Source organism: Eptatretus burgeri, chromosome 15 (genome assembly GCF_056783735.1).
Source record: "Eptatretus burgeri isolate ZD-2024b chromosome 15, Ebu_testis_v1, whole genome shotgun sequence".
Lineage (NCBI taxonomy): Eukaryota > Metazoa > Chordata > Myxini > Myxiniformes > Myxinidae > Eptatretus > Eptatretus burgeri.
In genome coordinates, this window is record NC_140975.1 from 43082873 (window position 1) to 43101863 (window position 18991).

Here is an 18991-nt window from a genome sequence, read left to right on the forward strand (position 1 = left end):
TAGAAGTGGTCTTATTCGGTGCAGTCCTCAATCCCACCAAAACTCGACCCCCTCTCGTCCTCAGCGGGTGGAATTTGGTACGAGGGAGTCGTTAAAGCTCGGGCTTTCGTTCTTGGCAGGACGTGGTCGACAAATCCCGCCGGGCTGCAGGACCACGCCGCATCGCAAATGCAGGTCAAATGGCATGTTACTGGGTGCCTTATGTCCGTCCTTGTTTCCATTGAAGCTGCTGTTTTCGGCTAAGACGTCACTGCCTTCAAAACTCTTATATTCGGTATGGCCCTCGGTCCTTTCCATCCCAGGTGAAAAGCGCTGCCTCACTGTTTGTGTGTCTGTCATATATATATATATATATATATATATATATATATATATATATATATATATATATATACATATATATATAATATATAGTAGCCTGGTGTTGGCGCAGTGGTTAGGGCAGCGGCTTGGGATCCAAGAGGTCCTGAGTTCAAGCCCCATTGGGCCACTGAATTAATACACCAGGGGGTTGACTCAGCCTGTCATCCTTCTGAGGTCGGCGAAATGAGTACCAGTGTACTGGGCCGGTGTATACCCCGGTTAAATTAGGTGTACCATATCCCTGGGTCGAAAGAGGCGACCAGGGTTGCGTCAGGAAGGGCATCCGGCGTAAAACATGTGCCAAATCACAATGCGGATCATACGGATGATCCGCTGTGGCGACCCCTAACGGGAGCAGCCGAAAGAAGAAGAAGAAGAAGAAGATATATATAATATATAGTAACGGCTGTGGAAATTCGCATTACACCATGAAGGGCCCGTAGGTGAGATATCTCAAAGTACATGTGTAGTTAGCCCCAAAGCCGTTGTCTGGAGGGAATTTTTGCGATTCATTCTGGCTGCGACGCTTTGAGTTGGGCGTTTTTCTGTTCTATCTTTATTTTGACCCAACCACGTCTCAACCGCCATCACACAACAACCACAAACCACAACGCTGCTTCACAACAACTACACCTGCCTCTCAACAACCACGCCATCCTCGCCACTCCACCAGCAACCGTCAACATCTTCACGAACATAAAAGGGGAACAACAACAACTCCCACCCCGATTTCTCTGGTAAACAAGAATGACGGTTGGAACTCAATTCCCGCCCCAATTTCTCTGGTGGAATGTCCCCCCCCCCCGCGTGCCGCGAAGGGAGGGGCGGGGTGCCGGGGAAATATAAGGGCGCATGGAGGCGCCGCTACCAGGAGGTCAGGTCAGGGCGGTCGGTGAGAGTGTCGGTGTCAGTCGTCGGTTCATGGTCTTTTGCCCGTCTGGGTCTTGGAGAAGTGATCCGTAGAGCGACCCGCTCGGTGGAGAGTCCGGACATCGCGGAGGGGACGTGGACTGGAGGCGCCGCTCTGCCAGCTGTGTCACGCGGACCTGCGCGTTCGTACAAGGAGCGCCGGAGAGAGCTCGCCCACCATCGCACCGCGAGGGTGCAGGTAACCTGCAACGGTCTCGTGGGACTCGTTCGGTCTGCCAAGTCCCACGCCATAGAGGCCCACGGGCCCCGTCTGCCCCCTTGTCTATGAGGGTGGCTTCTTTCCTTTGCTTTCGAATAAATGTGTGTTGGCGCCGTCTGTAAAGTAGAACTGTATAAGTGTTGCCGTGTGTACGCGTATTCGGTTTAACTCTTGCTTTCGCTTTATATGTGCATTTTGATTTTTGTGGCTGAATATACGTGCTTTCCATGTGCCGCGGAATAAATGTGCATTGTGTTGAACTGTTTTCCCATTTTGCTTCGTCTCCTTCCTTTTAATTGACCCTCCATCCTACTTCACGTAAAGGGTTCGTAGTTGCCTTAATACGCCCGATAATTAATCGAGGCCGACGATAACACCGCTCGGTTATCACTGTAGCACGGAACGGACTGCTTAAGCGGTTCGTGTCCGGAGTCGGCCTGTGGCGTGGTGCGATCGCCCGGTCGACCATTCGCGCAGGCACTTAGGTAGATCGAATTTGGCGAGCAACCCTATCCTGCGCGCGTGGCAATTGGCACGATCGTGGTGAGGTTAAACCCCCACCCGTGACTAGCTCCCGGCATTGGTCCGAGAGGGTCACGACTGAATTGTCCGTCCGGTGGGCGACGTGCCACGATTCAAGTCACGTGGCCGTCCGCACGCCGGCGGGCGCGAATTCGCAACACTGGTGTCCGGGAGTGCGATTCGAATCAGTTGAGATTGTGGGATTCGAATTCGAATCAGAATCAGTTGAGATTCGAGTGTCCAGAGCCTGAAATGGGTGCGGCCCCGGTGTATGACACCTCCCCTCCCCCTCTCCGCCAAAACCCCCCGATTCTCGCCGAATCGGCTCAGCCGAGTGCACCCGACATGGCCCAGCTATTCGCCATGCTGGCAAAGATGAATACGGATGCGCAACAAATGAATGCGAATATAAACAGCAAAATAGATGGAATAAACAAACAAATGGAGACAAGCACGAACAAAATGAAAGTAAATGCGCAACAAGTGAAGGAAGAAATGAAAGAGATGCGGGGTGAGACGCAGAACATGGGCTGAAGCCTGCAGGCGGGCATGAAGGCAATAGCAGTGGAGCTCAAAATGGCGGCGCCACGTGTGGGAGCGAACGAGCTGGGAGGGAGTGCAACGGATGTCAGGCCCGCAATGGAGGCGGGTGAGGGCAAAATAATTCGGGGGACGTGTTGGGCGAGAAGCGTGACGGTGACACAGAGGGAAAAATCAAATGGGGTGACCGAGACACGAGGTGATGACAAAGGAAATAAAAATAGTGGAGATAAGGGAAGAGACGGAAATAATAGACACGGGAGGTAGAAACGGTAAAGGAGAGATTACACGATGAAGATGGGGTGAAAGAAACTAAAGATGAACACACACACACAGAGTTAGTGGAGGACGATGAGGGGGAGCTGGCGGACTGGTTCGAGACCCGGTGCGGGCAGCTGGATGGCCTCCTCCAGGAACGAGGGGAGGGAGTTTGCCCCCTTGAAGCTGATCACGACCAGGTGAGTTCGGTCGTGTCGAGCGAGTTCGAGGGGACGGGTGCTGTGGACAGGTGCACGTGGAGCTTGGGGGGTATAGAGGCCCCGGAACCCCTTGTGGTGGCACGAATCCCCAGCTTGTTGGTCCCGGCGTGTGTGGTGTCGAGGTGTGTGTACACGAGCGTGGCGAGATGCGTGCTGCAATGTGCGAAAGGCGTTGTGTGTGAGAAATGGTGTGCGAGGCTGCGAGTGGGCCGAAGTGCGTGCTTCCCAGCACGCCGTGTGCGAATGTCACCGCGTGTGCGAGTGGGTGGCCGAGTAAGAGAGACAGCGTGTGCAAGATCGCTGTGTGTAAGGGAGATGAATGTGGGCATGCGGGAGCACGCAGCCGCGTCTCCCGGTGTGAATGTCATGTCCTGGTGTGCGAGCGTCGTAACACGCAGGTGTGCGTGGGTGTAATGGAGACTGCGACAGAGAGACAAAAGCCGGGTAGCGGCCGTAGCTATTTTAGGAACCGTGCCGAGTTCACCCAGCAGCGAGCGCGAGGTCCGTGCTGTGCAACGCACAAGACCGCCACGTGCTCGCTTGCGGGAGTGAAGCCCGGTCTGGAAACGCCAACGGTGGACGTTGCCGATCCCGCGGACGGACAAAGTTTTGGCTCCATGTTGGTTCTCCACGCGGGCGTGTGTGTTAAGCTCCAACGGGCAGAGCACATGTGTTTGTGTGGGGAACCCCTCGAGACGTGGGGCTTGTGTTTTTTTTATGCGCCGGGTGACGTCATGGCTGTGTGTATGGTTGGAATCCGGCAGGAGGGTGAATCTCTGCCGGATGGTACCGTCCAAGAGGGACGAGGAACGCGAATAGCTGCCATGACGTCACGCCAAAGGTGATCGCCCGGTCGACCATTCCCGCAGGTACTTAGGTAGATCGAATTTGGCGAGCAACCCTATCCTGCGCGGGTGGACAATTGGCACGATCGTGGTGAGGTTAAACCCCCACCTGTGACTAGCTCCCGGCGTTGGTCCGAGAGGGTCACGACTGAATTGTCCGTCCGGTGGGCGACATGCCACGATTCGAGTCATGTGGCCGTCCGCACGCCGGCGGGCACGAATTCGCAACAATATATATATATATATATATATATATATATATATATATATATATATATATATATATATATATATATATATATATATATATATATATATATATATATATATACATATATACATATTATTTTTTTAGCTCTTCTGGCTAAACAGTTGCATAGGCTACACTTATTGGGCATGAGCTTTGCAGAGCTACAGCCAATACAGGAAGATAATTTAATTCTCAATTATATCGACCAGTTCATCCTGGAGAGGGATATATATCTCTATATGGTGAGTCAAAAGTCTCCCCCCCCAACCCCGCCCCATATTGCACTCCGTCTGTGGGAGTATATATTTTGCTTAATGTTGCACTTGCTGGAAACTCATCCACGATGCTGTGAAAACTTGCTGTGGTGTTTCTTAAATTAACATTTATACAATTTATTTCAGAAAATATCACTTTTGCAAATTTTTTTCATAAATGCAATTTAACGTCTTGAACCACAGATAAGTCGATTCTGAGTACAGGTTGAGGTGTGTGTGTGTGTGTGTGTGTGTGTGTGTGTGTGTGTGTGTGTGTGTGTGTGTGTGTGTGTGTGTGTGTGTGTGTGTGTGTGTGTGTGTGTGTGTGTGTGTGTGTGTGTGTCGAGGCCAAATTTATTAGATTTTGGTGAAGATCTGGATCTGGAAATGAGAATTTTTAAGCTATTCTCCACCTTTGAGAGATGGACCAAAATGATGTATAGCATGATATCACAAAGTTATGGAATGATTCAGACAGATCTTGGTGGACAGGTTGGGTGTTTGATGAGGACAAATTGATTTGATTTTAATTCCCCCCCCCCCTCCACTCCCTTTTCCCTTTCCCCAAATTATTCTTCACCATTGAGAAATTGGGCCAAAAACGATATATAGCATGGTCTTTTAAAAAGTTATGGACAGATTATGACAAAACTAGGTGGATGAGTTGGTTAGGTGACGAGAACAAGCCGATTGGATTTTCATTATGGTGCGGATCCAGATCTGGTCTGTCAGTAGGATACAAAACGTAGACTGTTCAGCCTGGCAGAGGTGTGTGCTCTACAGTACCATTCTAGTTTCCTCCTGTTTAGTGTTGTGGCTATGAAGTGGTGACTTGGCACGGTGGGGGGTGTAACGGGGGTGGGAAGAGATTGTGACAGGGGTGGGGGGGGGGGGTGATAAGTTTCTCCTTCCCCTGAAAACTTATGACACTGAGGTTGGCCACCATGTCTGACCCTGGTTATCTTGGCTCTTCTGTCAGCACAACCTTTTGCGCATCTGTTAGCCTGTTGCGCTACACCCATGACAGAGCATTGCTTTGCTTTAAGGGTCAATGGAGCCAGAATCTCAGCTGGAAAGAGCTCGCTAATGGGAAAGCAATCACTGCCCCGGTCTCCTTGTGTCTATACCATGTATATTTTTCACTGCAATTGTTTTCTGCTGGTGACGTGAGCTTGTATGTTATTGGTTTATGTGTGTGTTGTGCCATGCATATATGGGTCGGTGAGAATGCTGGACTATAAGCAATGTAGACGCTGACCTTGACCCATTGTCACGATGAATTCGTGGAAACTTATTTGGTATTTTGCCGAAAGGGAAAGCTTTTCATTTTTATTTTAATTATTTTGTGCACGTCTGCATGCGTGCTACCAGTCGTGGATCCAACCAAAAGGAAGTCCCAGACCGGATATCTTGCACCCGGGTGCCATTTCGTCTCTCGGCCTTCATTGCACTTCTTAATTCCTTGCAATTTACCTCCGTTGTTCCCAATTGAATTCTTCCCTCGGCATTCATATTTTCAATGCGGATTTGAAGGCGGTGGCGGTTCTGGGGTTGAAGATTGAGCTCGGTTGTTAGTTGGGGAGAAGAGCTGATTCCAGATTAATGTTTTTTGATTGTTGGTTGTATGGGGCGCCAACATTGTTACCCTCGTAGTTTTTAGAACAAAAGGCTAATTGTGCAACGGGAAAGGGCTGCGAAAGAAAGAGTGGTGTTCTCGACGCCGTTGTGGGAGGAGCAGGCACCTCATAAACAGCGTAGCTTAGAGGGAGAGAAATTTTTATTTTTGGCATCAGGTCGGTGGGGGAGCATGGTGCTTTAACCTGGTTTATTGGCATCGAGTCAAGGGCGTGTTCGTAGTGCGCCTGGCGTTGCGAGAGCGCCTGCTTCAATATTTGGAAGAGTTGATGAGATAAACTGATTGTGATGAAGTTTTCGCTATTTTTTTTTTATTATTATTATTTTTGTGCAGCCATTGGAATAACAAAGCATTCTCGCTCTAACTCTTGATGCATTTGCAATGACATTTCCCTCCACATGCACGATAAATGTATAAATAAATCTGACGTCAAAAGGTGGATCCCATTCCCCCCCTTTTTTATTATAATTTTTTTCTCCCTTCCCCTGGATTTAATTTGCCACTTTATTTAATTATTGTTTATTCTGGTGCAGAGAAAGCCTCACTTTGGCTGATCTAAAGTGCACAAAATAGTATTGAAATGAATAAATATCTCAAGTTAAAATGTGTCTGATATCCAGGATATGTTTTCCTTCTATGTTTCTTTTTTGCTAGTGTGTTTAATAACTGCTGTTTGGGAATTACAATGGGGTTCCATGGTATTTCGACCAAGTTGTTATACTCTAATGCTCTTTTTTTATTGAGAAGTAATATCTCAAAGCGCTTTACCGAGAATTAAGAGAAAGCAACTGAGGGTTGTTATTGTAGGGGAGATTTTACAACGGTAATTGATGAGGTTATCCAAATCTTAAAAGATGGCGAGTGCCACAGTTAAATAAGTCACCAAAAGTTGTCATCCTTGCGTGAGGAACATTCTGAGGATTCGCATTGTTTGGTCATGGGTGTTAGATTTGCTTTGCTCAAAAGTGTAGGCAGCAACCAATGTGAGTGTTGGCTTTGGGTCTGCAGGATAGCTGAACTGTCGAGCCGAGGTTTAAATCTTGACTCGGTGTTTTGCAGGCAGGGAGATTCGTGTGTGTGTGTGTTTGCAGTCTCTCGGAATGACGTTAAGCCGGAGGATCCGTGTGCTGGCACTGGTCGTCAGTGGATGTTAAAGATCCCACAGTGTCCTTCACAAAGATTAGGCGAGTTATCGTCGGCACCATGAACAAAATTACAAATTTCTACCTAAACTGTGGGTAGTAAATGCTCTGTTGCTGTTGGAATCTCTTGATGGCAGATTACACAAATTGATATTGCTAGCGTTCCCAGGTTATTCTCATGTCACATGTGAACGGCCATCTTCGTCCATAAATGGCAAACGTAGCTTGTCAGCAAAATTTGAAAAGCTATTTTGTTTGCATCAGGAGCCAGTTAAATGTTTTGAGAATATTAGTTGTATGATTAAATTTACAAGCCTTACACATTCATCAATTTGTTTTTTAAAGCAGATTTGTACAAGTTCACTTAGCTGTGAAGGCCCTGGAAAATGACTGACTGACTAGCTTAAGCACTTGCTCAAGGTAACAGTCCATGAGCCACACAAGTGTTGACATCCTGGTGTTGGCTTAGTGGTTAGGGCGGTGGCTTGGGATCCTAGGGTCCTGAGTTCAAGCTGTTTTCCACTGAATTAACACCAGGAGGTTGACTCAGCCTGTCATCCTTCCGAGGTCGGCGAAATGAGCACCAGTATATTGGTAATAGGGGCACTGCATCAGCGGCATCGCTGTGTCCCTAACCAATGATGCAACCAGCATCCAAAAAAGGCAGCACACGATGGGAACAAGAATTGACTACCAGAAAGGGGACGAAAAGCTGCTCTATTTTCTTGTTAGCTTGATGTCTGTAGTAAATAAAAAAGTGATGGACATCTCCAAAGAGGAGCTAAATACCTTTTTTAGTGGCCATCTTGGAAAATGGCTGCCTTATTTGATCATATTTCTGAAAATTGACAATAATTCTACAATGGCTGATCTGAGTCATATACAACCCTTAAGATATGTTCAGTATAAAATTTGGCACATGCCAGTATAACTTTTGGAAATATTGGTCTATTGGATAACTTTACACACCTCCATCTAACTAGCAGGCGGCCATATGGCGACAGAGTTTAGTCAATTCGCCAAATATTCCTCACCCCAGTCAAGAGCACGGATGGAAAACAAGTGAAGATGGCAGCCTTGTTATCCAGTGGATGGCAGGATTCCCCGCTCCTGAAGTTGTTCTCCGTTTGGTGTCGTGCAAGTGTGCTTGCTCTTGTCAGTCAAATGACTGCTCATGCATTAACGGCCTGAAATGTACAGCAGTTTGCGAGTTGCACACTTGCTCCAACATGGCCAGTGATGAGTCTGAGCATAACCAGCAGGACTCATCAGACAACAATGATGAATGAAAGGGCACCTACATGAGTATGCGAGTAATTATCTGAAACATGAAGAATAGCATTAAAGCTCGTACTTGCCTTGTATCTGCATGTTAAATTAGAAGGGCACCCGGTAGAGTGCATACCTCCGCCACGTAATGCCTGATCCACGAGAACAGCTCGGATCCAATACATTTTTGAAATATTATGCTATACATCGTTTTCGAGCCCTATCTCTCGATGGTGAAGAATCGCTTCAAAAATTAAATTATTCTCGTATCCAGAAATGGATTTGGACCTTCACTAAAATCGAAACAATTTGTCCATCAAGTTTCATCTGAATCTGTCCACAACTTTTTGAGATATTGTGCTGTATATTTGTTTAGCCCTATCTGTCAATGGTGAAGAATGACTTAAAAAATTATTGGATCCGGATCCTGATCTTCAGCAAAATTGAATAGATTCCTCCTTGTCACACACCCAACCTGCCCACCAAGTTTAATCTGGATCCGTCCACAACTTTTTGGAGATATCCTGTACACAGAAGGACAGACAAATGAGCAAAAATGTCGTGCAGAGCATGAAACTTGCAAAATCCACCTCCCTCTCCAAAGGTTGCCATGGATACATCAAATTGTCCATTTCGTTAAGATTAAAATTGACAATCTTAATCAAAGCTCGGGTCAATCGGATGAAAATTGATTATTTTTTCAGATTGAAATTGATGATTTTAGAAGTTTAACCTTGAGTTGACCTTTTTGACCTCAAATAGTCAGTTTCCCAATTCAGTGATGCAAGATGCAAATCTTGTTCAAATTTCAAGTCAATTGAGATGAAAAATGACTTTTAATAAAAATTTGACCTCAAGATGACCTTTGACTTCAAAATCAATAGGCTTCTCAGTTGAGATTTCCTGTACAACTTTTGTGTCATAGTTTACCATTTGTTGTTGATGAAAGTTTGGTGTAGCTTTTAGTCTTGCTGCTGCAGTCATGGTTTATTTTGAATGGTGTATCGAAGATTAGTGGTGATGTGTTGTGTAGAATTTTTAAGACCTGCAGTTTATTTATTTATTTATTTTTTGCTGCTATCCATGGGTGTGACACGACGCACAATCGCCCACACCTTAGCTAATGTCCTGCAGAAGTCCTCGTCTGTGTGGCTCGGGCCTGATAGAGAGTGTGATTGGGTGGCAATAAAAGGCATGATTGGAACAAATATGTTTGTTGTTCTTGTGTTGTAAGAGCTGGGTGTGCCAGTGAGGCCTGGGCGTGTGTTTTTTTTATATATTTTATTTTGTGAGCAAAAGGCCGTGGCTTGATCGTAAGGCTTGTTCAAGTGTGTTGCGGTTAAATGGTGGAGTCAAACGTTGTTCTAAAAATAAATAACCAAGATTTAAGACCTGAGTCGTAATGATTATAACGTTTAGATAATTGTGATTTAGGTGTGGACCTTTAGGTCTGAACTGGTGTCCTTGCCCTCACATGTTCCTTACTTCAAGGGATTAGGTAGTGCTTCGGTCCATGATGGTGTAATATACACAACACCATGCAGGAATGAGACTGAACAGTTTAAGGATTTTTTTTTTGGAGGGTGGTGAAGGGAAAAACCTCCTTTATTTGACCACAAAGAGCTCCTTTCTCCCAAACTTGAATTGTGATTAAGGATTCCCTCCTGTAAGAGTTGCCGTGTTTGGCGAGAGAAGTTAGCAAAGCGATCCAGTGGTCATGAGGCTGGTAATGACTTTTCGGCGGCTCTATGCCTGGCATCGAGCCTGCCTGTGGACTTCTGAGACATCAGAAGAATTCTCAGAGGCCGTTATGTTGGCCAGACGTCCGGGAGGCGTGAAGGCAACCCAAACAGGCTCTTCCCATTGTCTCACTCTGTTTTTTCCTGCATTGATATTTGAGGGTGCAGTGCAGTTCCGGCACCAACCTTTGGAGCCACTATAATGAAACTGGTGTTTCTTTGTTGTTGTTGTTGTTGTTGTTGTTAATTATAGCTGTATTTGTTTATGCCTTCCTTTGACTTGTCTGTGCGATTGCTTACTTTGTCTACACTTACACCATTCATCAGACATTTGATCATCACTCTCACAGTGGAAGTGATTTATTTATTTTTGTATTTTTTTAATCTTTATTGGTGAATATGATTTAATCGGTAGCATTTTATTCCATTTCAAACTACTCTGAAGGTATTAAAAGTCGACGACAATGTGGAATAGAAACTATGTAACCAGACCAGGCTTTGTCGGCAGGTTACCTTATCCCTTTTGGTCATTAACCAGCCACCTTGGCCTTTATTGCCAATCTAGTAATGGCATTGCTCTTCTCAGAATAGCTTGGTTTCCTCGCACTCCAAACTGTTAATACTACTCGGTTTGAACCAGACTTGCTTTGTGATGCCGGTCCAAATGTCTTGCCATTACCCAGATTTTGAAAAAAATTGGTGATTGCTCTTTGAAGATCCCAAGGAAGACTTGTACTAGCATGGAGGATCTAGTACTGAATATATGGCTCTGGCAATCATGTGGAGATATGATGTATGATGAATTGACTAAAACGTGACACATTCAAATAAAGGAGGTGGTGTGGTTGGTAGCATTCGGGTGGCTTAGTCTGCCACGTTCCCACCTAAACCCTTGACTCGTGATGTCGGGAAATTCATATATAATTAGAACGGTACTCAGTAGAGCGTATACCTCTACCAGGCTGAACAGTTTTTAAGTTTTGGATCCCACTAATAGGCTGGATCTGCATCCGGACCCTAATCAAAATCTAATCGGCTTGCTCTTGTCACCTACCCATCTCATCCACCTCGTTTTGTCATCCATTCATAACTTTTTGAGGTATCGTTCTAAATATCGTTTTTGGTCCGATCTCTCAATGAAGAATCACTTAAAAAATTATCTTATTCGGATCTTCACCAAAAATCAAATCGATTCATCCTTGTCACGCACCCAACCTGTCCACCAAGTTTTGATGAACCTGTCCACAACTTTTTGAGATATCCTGCTGATAGACAGACAGGTAAACATGGGTGAAACCATAACGTCCATCCACCTTAGGTGGCGGAGGTATCTACATTTTATTTATGTACAAGGTCCTCCATGAGCCTGGGATGAAATATAAAGTCAAAATAAATACTTTGTTCATCCTGTGTTCAGAATACCAGAGCTTGAGCTTGACAGGTGTGATAGAAGAATGTATGTTTTCTTCGTTGTTCAGTTATTGTTAGATGAGCCAAATTCGTTTTCAATGTTTTTATTTGTATTTGTTTAATTTGAATAGTTTGTCAGACATGTATCTTGTCTAAGGAGGTGATACCAAGATTGTTAGCTAAGCCTGTCTGATACAGGGTACTCGTAATAATGAGATTGCCACTTGATGAATGTCTATGGCATGCTGTTATCAAGCTTGGTGGTTGTCACTTTGGGGGGGGGGGCTGGTGTTTGCATTGGTGGTGGTGTCAAATGCCTTTTGCCCTTGTAATTTCAGTGACATCTTTGATGCGATGTTCCCTGTGACTCATATTGCTGCTGAGACAGTCATACAGCAAGGTGAGTGTATTTTGAATGATATTTTTGCCTTTTTCCTCCTTCCATGAAACCTACACCTTGCCATGCTATCCATTTAAACTTGGCATGCATAAGGCCAGAGGTGGAGAACCTTTTCTCGGCCGAGGGCCCGCAAAGCTATTGTTAAACTCTTTGTGCAGGCCAGATACACGCTTCGTGATTTGTTAATTTAAACATCACGAATGCAGATAAGTAATGTAACCAATCATTTTGATGGAACAGCGTGGCATTGCGTCAACTTTCCGCTGCTTAATGATCACAATTACTCATATATCAACCACAGCCAATTATATATATATATATATATATATATATATATATATATATATATATATATATATATATATATATATATATATATATATATATATATATATATATATATATATATATATATTTTTAAATCGCTCATTTCATCGCTTTTTATCTCAAACTTCAGACTTTAAAAAATACAAAAATAGACAATGGTCATATAAAATAATTCCTATTCAACTCATTGTTATGTTGAATTCTAAGGTTGTACATTGTGCACTGATTTGACAGTATGCAGTAACACAGAGCACTTGTGTGGTTGTGAAGCTTGTTCTTCCTGCTCACTTTCTGATAAGATTGGTGTTGCCTGAAGTGGCGTTTATGGTAATAGATAAATTATATCGATTAATGAAGTTGTCACATTTCTTGGGGAAATTTTATTTTGTGACTTTTAATATTTCTCCATAATTATTATCATTATTATTATTATTATTATTCTTTACCTCCTCATGCCATTACACTCACAGGGCTGTGGAGGTAGTTTCATCAGCTCGACTGCTGGGGGTTATCATCGGCTAGCTGAGTTGAGATTCAAACACAGGCTAGACAGTTCAGAGGCGAATGTGTGCATACCTCCACGTTATCCTTCTCGCGTTATTGTCAGGTCAGATTAGATCTGTGACTTGCTTACAGGTAACATGTAAACCTGTACTAACCTGTTTCATGGTCGGGTTGTCGGCGACTAAATTGTCTCCCCCACAAGGTTTCCTGGTTCGGAGGGTATATGATATGGACACCCAGCAGGATTAAAAACAAAACCTGTCAAAGGGTGGAGGAGAAACTTCTGAGCCAACACCCATCCATATCTAGTGGCCAACTGTCTGCGGACATCCACCTGCAGTTGTTGGGTTAGTTTTTTTTTTTTTTTAATAGGTTGGTTGCAGGATTTGCACTCTGGCCACCATAAAATCCTTCACTCCGCAAAACACAAAAATTCAAAGAAATCTGAAAACCCACTCCATGGGAGCCTGTGCAGCTGCCCTCCGCCGGGCAGCTCACCAGATGACAGGATTGGGGCAAAGCCTTTGGGACCCCCACTCTTTGATTGGAGGAAAACCATGGGGTAACCTTCCCGGGTTAGATTGCGGTAGTGTGTGTTGGGGTGGTGCAGAGGTGTCGTCCACTACATGGACTATCCTTGGGTTAACCTGAGGCGGTCCTTTCGGGTGGGAATGTCTTATCCTGCCTGGAATGGAATGCCTGGAATGTCTTATCCCGAAGAAAGGTTGATCACATGTCCTCTTATCATCTGAGCTCAAGCGTTTGAACATCTTTGTCGCAATACTCTGAGGCTCTGAGACTGGATAGTGGCGATATCATGGCAGGTGCTAACATCTACTATTGGTCTGGTCGCTCTGATGGTTACCATGCCCAAGGAGTTGCTGTTGCTATGTCCAATAAGCCGACTCCAATGATAATTGAGGTAACAGCTCAGTTAGCTCATAATAACGAGCGTATTATGAGATTAAGGATTCGTCACTCCTTGGGTGTCGTTTCCCTGGTCTCTGTATGTGCTCCGAATGAGGCGAGTGATCTCACCATGAAGGATGCATTCCATGTCACGCTCGAGTCTGTGGTTGATCAGTGCCCCAAGTGAGATACTCTTCTAGTCTTGGGGGATTTCAGTGCATCGACTGGAACTGATAGGGATGGTTATGAGACATGTGTTGGTACCCATGGGTCTGGAACTGTGAACCAGAATAGCACCAAGTTCCTTGACTTTGCGAGAAGTCATGGTAGTGGGGCAACTTAGCATAACAATTGTGCATTTTGGGAGGAAAGCACCAAATTTGGCACACTAGTAGCCTATCATATTATGAACAGATCTGGATATTGGGCCATCTCAAAATTTTTGATGGCAGTGGAAAATGGCTGCCACAGCCATCAGCGGCTGAATTTGAGATGGCCCAATATCCAAATCTGTTCATAATATGATAGGCTACTAGTGTGCCAAATTTGGTGCTTTCCTCACAAAATGCACAATTGTTATGCTATATTTAGCTAAGTTTCCCCTCTATGGACTTTGGGTGGCTGGTTCATGGTTTTAGTGCCAGAGGCTCATCGCTGGACCTGGTATTCCAATGCTGGTGGTGTGGCAAAGGAGATTGGCCATGTGTTCGTTGATAGTCACTGGAGGATGATCCAGAACTGCAGTGTCCACCGAAGTGCTCAGTTTCTCAATACCGACCACAGGTTTGTTGTAGCAATTCTGCAGTTGCTGCTGAAATCCGGAAGAATGGTACCATCCCAGCCTTGGCTGGATGTTGGCAAGCTCAAGGATGAGAGGGTAGCTGAGGAGTTTGCGAACAGGCTGAGTGGGGATTTGGGAGGTCTGGGTGCTTTGGGGAATCATAAAGAGTTGTGAAGTACCTTCAAGACTATCATCCTTGATGTTGCCAGTGGATGTCTTGGAACTCATTGGAGGGAGAAGAAGAATTTTGGCTCTCAAGGGACACTGGATACCATTGACCAGTGTCGAAGATCCAGGCTTATTGGCAGAGCTGAGCTGTTCATGGAGTTGAGGTGTAAAACTGTGCACTGTGGGTATTCTGTAAAGCATTCAATTCAATGAATCGGGATGCCCTCTGGTGGATTCTTTGTCTTTGTGGGATGCCAACAAAACTGATAAATCTGATGTCTGAACTATATTCTGGTACTGAGAGTGCTGCAGATGTGGTGATACGATCTGCGAATTATTTCCAGTTGTTACGGGACTTCCTCAGGGGTGTGCTGGCCCCCACACTTCTCAGCACTTTTATGAACTGGATTCTGGGGAGGATGGTGGAGAGATTAAGCTGCAGTGTATCATTTGGGAATGTCAAGATCTCTGGCCTTGATTTCACAGATGATGCAGTCATCTCTGTGGAAACTCCGGATATCCTTTTGGCGGCCCTCAAGGTGCTGATTGAGGAGTCAGAGCCACTGGAATTATGGGTTTCCTGGGTCAAAACTAAGATTCAGGCTCTCAATGACATCTTGGATGCTGCTGCTGTCTTGTATGTTCCTCTTTGTGGTGAGGATGTTGAGGTCATTCAGAGATTCACTTTCCTTGGCAGTGATATTCATATCTCTGCTGAGTGTGAGCCAGAGGTCAATAGACATCTGGGTTGGGCCTGGGGAGTCAAGGGTTCACTGGATCATGAAGTGTGGTGATGTCGGTCCCTGTGCAGGAGGATGAAAGTCCATCTTCAGGTCCTTTGTGCTTCCAGTCTTGCTCTACGGATGTGAGACTTGGATTCTGACCAGGGATCTGATAAGGAGACTTAATTCCTTTGGGATCAGGTCTCTTCGGAGAATCCTTGGCTATCGCTGGTCGGACTTTGTGTTCCAATAAGCAGTTGCTGAGAGAGACTCAACTGAGATTTGTTACCTGCATAGTCAGTGAGCGTCAGCTGCGGCTGTATAGCCATGTGGCTCATTTTCGTGATGCTAATCCTGCTCACCAGATTCTCTCAGCAAGGGAGCCTCATGAGTGGAGGAGGAGGCCAACGGGCCGACCACGTGCCTCGTGGTTGCAGCAGTTTGATCGGCATCTCAAGGAGGAGAAGGGGATGGGCCAGGCATCTGCCTGGGGGATGACCAGATGGACGCCCCTGGAGTACCGGCGGAAAGTGGACACAGCGACACGCTACTCTGTCGCATGCTCCCATACCTGACCTGACCTGACCTGTGTTGCGTCCTTGTTTGATGCTCAGTATTTTAAAAGGATAGAGTGCGGACAAGCGATCATAGTGCAGGCTTTGATTGGCCTAAGTTCCTTGTAAGGGAATTCGTATTGTACTGCAGAATGGAGAGATGTGGTAATCGTTGCATTACCAAAGTAAGGGGGTTCACCAGTATGTGAGAACTGGTGGGGGATCAGTTTGTTGGATGTAACTGGGAAAGTCTTTGCATGTGCCCTACACATGTTTGCAGAAGATCATTGAGGCTATTCTCCAACTCTCATTGCAGTTCAGGGAGGATAGAGGATATGTTGCATGCTTTTCTGTGCCTGAAAAGTGGTGGCATAGATCTGCAAACACAAAATGGGGATGTTCCTGCTCTTTGTAGATTTATGCAAGGCTTATGATTCTGTCCCCTGATAGGCTCTGCAGATGCTGCCAAGAAGGTATGGCATTACATTGTGATGGAAAAAGCCTGGTGTTGGCTTGGCGATTAAGGTGGTTGTCTTGAGTTTGAGCCCCTGTCGGCCGTTGAATTGACACCAGGTGGGTTTGTCTCAGCCTGTCATCCTTTCAAAGTTGGTGAAATGAGTACCAGTATACTGGTAATAGAGGGCACTGCATCATTGGCACAGCCGCCCCCCCCAGAAAATGATGCAGCCACAGGCTGCACACGATAGCTAACTCGCTATGATGGATGCCTTTATTGGGTCCCTTCACAAAGAAGAGCAGATGTGACGGTGAATGGCCGGGCAGCAAAACAGATTCAAGTCGAAAACGGATTTGGGCAGGAATCTACAATTGTCACAACCTGCTGATTGAGCAGTGGTGAGAGCACCGTCAGTCACTTGTGGTTGAAGTACTCAATAAGTGCAGTGGAAAGCTGGTAGGGGCTTGAACAAGATAACCAGGCCAGACGACTGTGGCAAAGATGCCTTTCACTGTTCCATGCATAATTACTACCTCATAACCCCACATGTAACTGTTGATGGAGGTGCTTTGAAGATTGACATCTCTGAGGAGATTGAAATCAAAATGAGGAGCAATTATTTACTGCACCGTAGTTCCAAGAAGGAAGCCAGACACAATGCATACAAACACCACATATATATATATATATATATATATATATATATATATATATATATATATATATATATATATATATATATATATATATATATATATATATATATATATATATATATATATATACATAAATATATACACACACACACACACACATGTACATACTTTTACGGCCGTGGGTACCGAGTGTATTATGAGGCGGTTAATCCTCTTTTCTTCTCAGAAGAACTGTATCTAGGGTCACCGCTCACAATTAATTTTGTGGTGCGGTGGGTTGCTTCACCACAAACGCCAATCAGTTAACCACGAGTTCCAGTGTCCACCGTCTAATTTGCCGTTTAACGAGAGGTCACGTGGCCTCCTGACCGGGGAACGTGCCCTTGGCGATGCACCAATCTTATCTTGATTAGATGTTGTGTAATGTGGCCGAGCATTTACTGCTGGTGCACGCCAACTATGACAGGTTAATTAGTTTGGGAATTATAATCTCCCAGTCTCTCTCGGTTCAGACAATGCTGGATCAATGCAAGGAAATGACAATCGTGGACAGATTGAAATGTCAACAAGTAATTTATTATTTAGAAAAAATAAATAAACTGAAGACTTTATTTCCTTGACAATTAAATGGATGAATTCAAATCAAATGTTCAATCAACAAAATAATCTCAAACAAATAAAGAATTCAGCAAGCATTTATCGAAAAATGGACAGAGCAGATGCTTATCACTCTGCCTTACTCAACAATTGAACATGAGACATGGGTACCCATCAGACCATTCAGGGGGAAAAAGAAATCTGGTCTCGGCTTACCAAGGCAGAAGTCGTCATGCGTCAATTAAAATAACCCATAATGTGTGTGCGTGCCTTGGTCTACCTCTCCAAATGAGCTCTCCACAGCTCGGTTTGTTTCCGTTGCCATTGCCCTGCCTCGCCGTGCATCCACCCGCAAATAGGCTCGAACACCAATCAACGTCACGTCGTCACCCCGAGGAGCCAGGTACGCCAAGAACCAGCAGGAACCAAGTATGCCAAGAACTAAGAACCATGTTGTTGCTGTCGTCACCAACCGCCTGTTGCGGCTGTCATCAGGATCTACCACCAACTGCTAACAAGGCAGTCCTGCTGTCCTTTTGGAGGCAACCAGACAAGGGGATGGGTCTATTTTGAACATGCATTTATGGAAATAACTGTCTGAGGACCTGGATGTTGTGTGCATTACTCGGATCTGATTCTGAAATCCTCAACGAATCGGCGTCTAAGAAATCTGAAATCCACCACAATACATATACATACATCCATATACATACAAACACACATATTATCTACTGGTAAGTACTTCCAAAAGCTATTTTATTTGTAGTTATAACCTTAACTTGTAAGCAATTTCCTGATTTCCAAACTACCTGGATCATCAGCAGGGCACCAAAGATCTGGCAGTGGAACCATTGAGGTTGTTGCTGAGTTTAAGTATGTTGGAATAATGATATCCAGGATTGTGGTTGTGGATAGCTGGTTTCACCCCAGGATGGGTTGTGTTCAAGAGCTCTTGTGTGATGTAAGCTTGTCTTTAAGGATATAGGGATCTTTTGGTGACCTCAAAACGGTTAGTCTATGTTCCTGTCGTCTCACGGGCGCTTCTTTATGGATTAGAGATGTGAACTAACAAGAGGAGGGACAGCAAAAAGCTTCAGGCCTTACATAATATGTGCATGCAATACATCCTCGGTGTTTCCAGAGTAAAGTAGCTAAAGGAACGGATAATGCAGAAAATGAGGAAAAGCTTTGGTCTTCATGTTTCTTTGGAGGAAATCTTGCTGAAATGCAGGCTGAGATTGTTGAGTCACATGGTGAGGATGTGTGATGACAGGATTCCCAAGCAGCTCCTTTCTTGGATGGTGAATGCAGACACGCCCTGCCCAAAAAGCCTGAAAC

At 45.1% G+C, this 18991-nt stretch overlaps 1 protein-coding gene across 2 annotated transcripts in view; it reads left to right on the top strand.

Moving 5' to 3' along the window:
- LOC147012055 (cAMP-dependent protein kinase type I-alpha regulatory subunit-like) overlaps window positions 1-18991 on the top strand; it is a 59374-nt gene that overhangs the window by 14144 nt on the left and 26239 nt on the right. For both annotated transcript variants that reach the window (XM_085858166.1, XM_085858165.1), the window contains exon 4: window positions 11917-11978. In XM_085858166.1, coding sequence (XP_085714292.1) covers window positions 11917-11978 — 62 coding nt within the window. The remainder of the gene's footprint in view (window positions 1-11916; window positions 11979-18991) is intronic.